The following is a 2,421-nucleotide window of genomic DNA, read 5'->3' as shown; positions in this document are numbered from 1 at the left end:
ACCCAGCACCAAGACAGCTTCAGTCACCAGCAGCGCCCTGATTCACCCAGGTCACCACACTCTGCCCACTTCGAAAGCCAAGGCACCTAGTCGAGTTTTGCCAGCAGCCTCTTCTCGTCTGTGGGCGGGGGGCAGGGCCTCACCTTATGGAACTCTCGCAGGAAGGAGCGTTCGTACTCCCCCCGACAACGGTCCTCCATCCGCTCCCGGGTCACCTGGTGCAGGGTGCTGGTCACAGCCTCGGCGCTGACCCGCTCCAGCAGACTGAGCCTGTGCCTGGAGGAGAGCCCTGCCCGTGTCGCACACGGCACACGCACCCGCCCCACACCCTCAGCACAGCCTCCTGCAGCCCTCCTGCTGGGGCAAAACCGCATCGGGGAATTCAAGGCAAAGCCGCTGAGATGACAGAGCACCGCTAAGGCACCTCCCGCTCTCCCCAAGGGGTCAGCGTCTCTGGCTACTGGGGCGAGGCCTCGTCCACCTCCTAACAACGGCCCTCAAACAACAGCTAAAGACGTCACTGCTCCGGCCACGTACACTTTTATTACGTACATCTGTTTACCACAGATGTAGCAGTCTCTGCTTCTCAGTGCTGATCCTGACCCGTGATGGCAGAAACCCCAAGAGAACAAAGCTTCTGTGGAACACGCCACACCCTCAGTCCCGTGAGAAGACTCTGACAGCTGTGCAGCTGCCACGTCACTCAAACTGACAAAACCATCATAAGGGGCCACGGGACGTCCCGAGTGGCCCAGGGGTTAAGAATCCTCCCAATGCAGAGGATACAGGTTCAATTCCTGGTTGGGGAACTAAGATCCCATATGTCATGGGGCAACTAAGCCCCACGCCGCAGCTTCTGAGCCCACAGGCCACAACCAGAGAGAAGCCCGTGCAGCACAGCAAGAGAGCCCACGTGCCACAGCCAAGACCCAACACAGCCAAGTAAATAATGGGAAAGTAGGTATTTTATAGAAGTAAGCATCCACAGAAAGTCAGGGACCCCTATGACACGACCTGGGTCGGACGACAGAATCCTTCCCTCCTCACAAGGCTAGAAAGGCCAGCACTTCGCCCAGCATGCTGGTCTAATCTCTGACTTGCTCTACAGAGAAGAAATAGCAACCGTACTTTTCTCAATTCCCAGACAAACGTCGTTCCACTTCTGAGAGCTTACAATAGGCACAACAGAATTCTGCTGTGAAACTTAGAATCATGTAGTCTTAGTGTAAGCAAAGTACAAAGTTCTGAGCCAGGGTGAATGACAAATGCACCCATGGCAAGGACAAGAAGCATAAACTCATAGAGCACACACACCCTGAGAACCCTTGGGAACCAGGGCAAGTGGCAGAGACCACCCCCGGCCAGCCATCCAGCTCTCTGCAGGGGCGGGCTGGACCCAGAGGGGCGAGCAGGAGCCGAGAGGGACAGGGACGCAGGGCGCGCAGGCGCAGTACTCACAGGACCTGGCTGAGCCGGTGGAACTGCTCCAGCGCCTGGCGGCACCAGCACCGCTGCTTGTCACTGCCGCAGCCCGCGCACAGCGGGCTCTGCAGAAGGCGGTAGTACCGGCGGCGGGCGTACCTGCTGTCCAGCTCCCCCTCCAGTTCCGGGTCTGTGCCTCCTTCCCCCTTTCTCTTACTCTGCATGTAAACTCTCAAGAAGCGCCCATAGAGGCGCTGGATCATCTCCTGAAAAGCTCTGGGAGTCGAAAAGAACAGGACGCCTCGCAACGTGGTGTGGACCTTCTCCCGAAGCCCCTGAGCACCGGTGCCCATCAGCAAGCCCAGGCGAGTCCACTTCTCCAGGAGCTCTAGACTACGCAGGTAGGGATCCAGGCGGCTCTCCAGCAGACCGAAAGCATCGAGGAGCAACAGAAGGCACTGGGGTTCGTCCGCACAGTTCTCGCGCTGAGAGATGGCATTCCAGAACTCGAGGGAGATGTTGGCCTGCAGGTCGGTCTGCAGCACCTCTACGAACCACTCCTCCAGGACCGAGTGCAGACCGTGGCCCCTGAGCACTTCCACCGCCGCCCGGAGCTCCTCCTCTTTTGGAGGGACGGCACCGCTGGTCCGGGAGGACGCCTGCAGTACAGAAAACCGTGAGGAGGAGGGGACGCAGCGCGGAGGCGGAGAGGGTGGAGACAGGTAAGGACAAGCGGGAAAGGGACAGCGCGGACGGAAGGCCACTGGAACCCCGCCGCCCTTCGTCGCAGGGACGCAGGCCCACGCGAGGGAAGGGCTGTGGAACACGGAGGGAAGCCAGGACGGACGCCCTCTTCTCGGGCCTCACCAGTCCCAGCGCGGCCGGAGGCACCAGCCCAGTGCTCACGGTGTTCCAGGCCGCCAGCAGCTCCTGCGCTAGGCCCCGCGTCACGGCCCGCCTCCGCCGCCGCCGCCATCTGCGACCACCAGCCCTCAGAGC

At 60.6% G+C, this 2,421-nt stretch overlaps 1 protein-coding gene across 1 annotated transcript in view; it reads right to left on the bottom strand.

Moving 5' to 3' along the window:
* The window catches only part of LOC105002880 (anaphase-promoting complex subunit 2-like), a gene marked incomplete at its 5' end in the record, with an annotated part of 7,426 nt that extends 5,011 nt beyond the window's left edge, over positions 1-2,415 (bottom strand). The window contains 3 exons of the mRNA XM_010859727.1: positions 102-276; positions 1,459-2,081; positions 2,290-2,415. Coding sequence (XP_010858029.1) covers positions 102-276; positions 1,459-2,081; positions 2,290-2,415 — 924 coding nt within the window. The remainder of the gene's footprint in view (positions 1-101; positions 277-1,458; positions 2,082-2,289) is intronic.
* Between the last annotated feature and the right edge of the window lie 6 nt (positions 2,416-2,421).

The sequence above is a fragment of the Bison bison genome, unplaced genomic scaffold (assembly GCF_000754665.1).
Source record: "Bison bison bison isolate TAMUID 2011002044 unplaced genomic scaffold, Bison_UMD1.0 scf7180017856821, whole genome shotgun sequence".
NCBI classification, from domain to species: domain Eukaryota; kingdom Metazoa; phylum Chordata; class Mammalia; order Artiodactyla; family Bovidae; genus Bison; species Bison bison.
The sequence above is the reverse complement of the archived record's forward strand: the minus strand, read 5'-3'. Positions and strand labels throughout refer to the sequence as shown.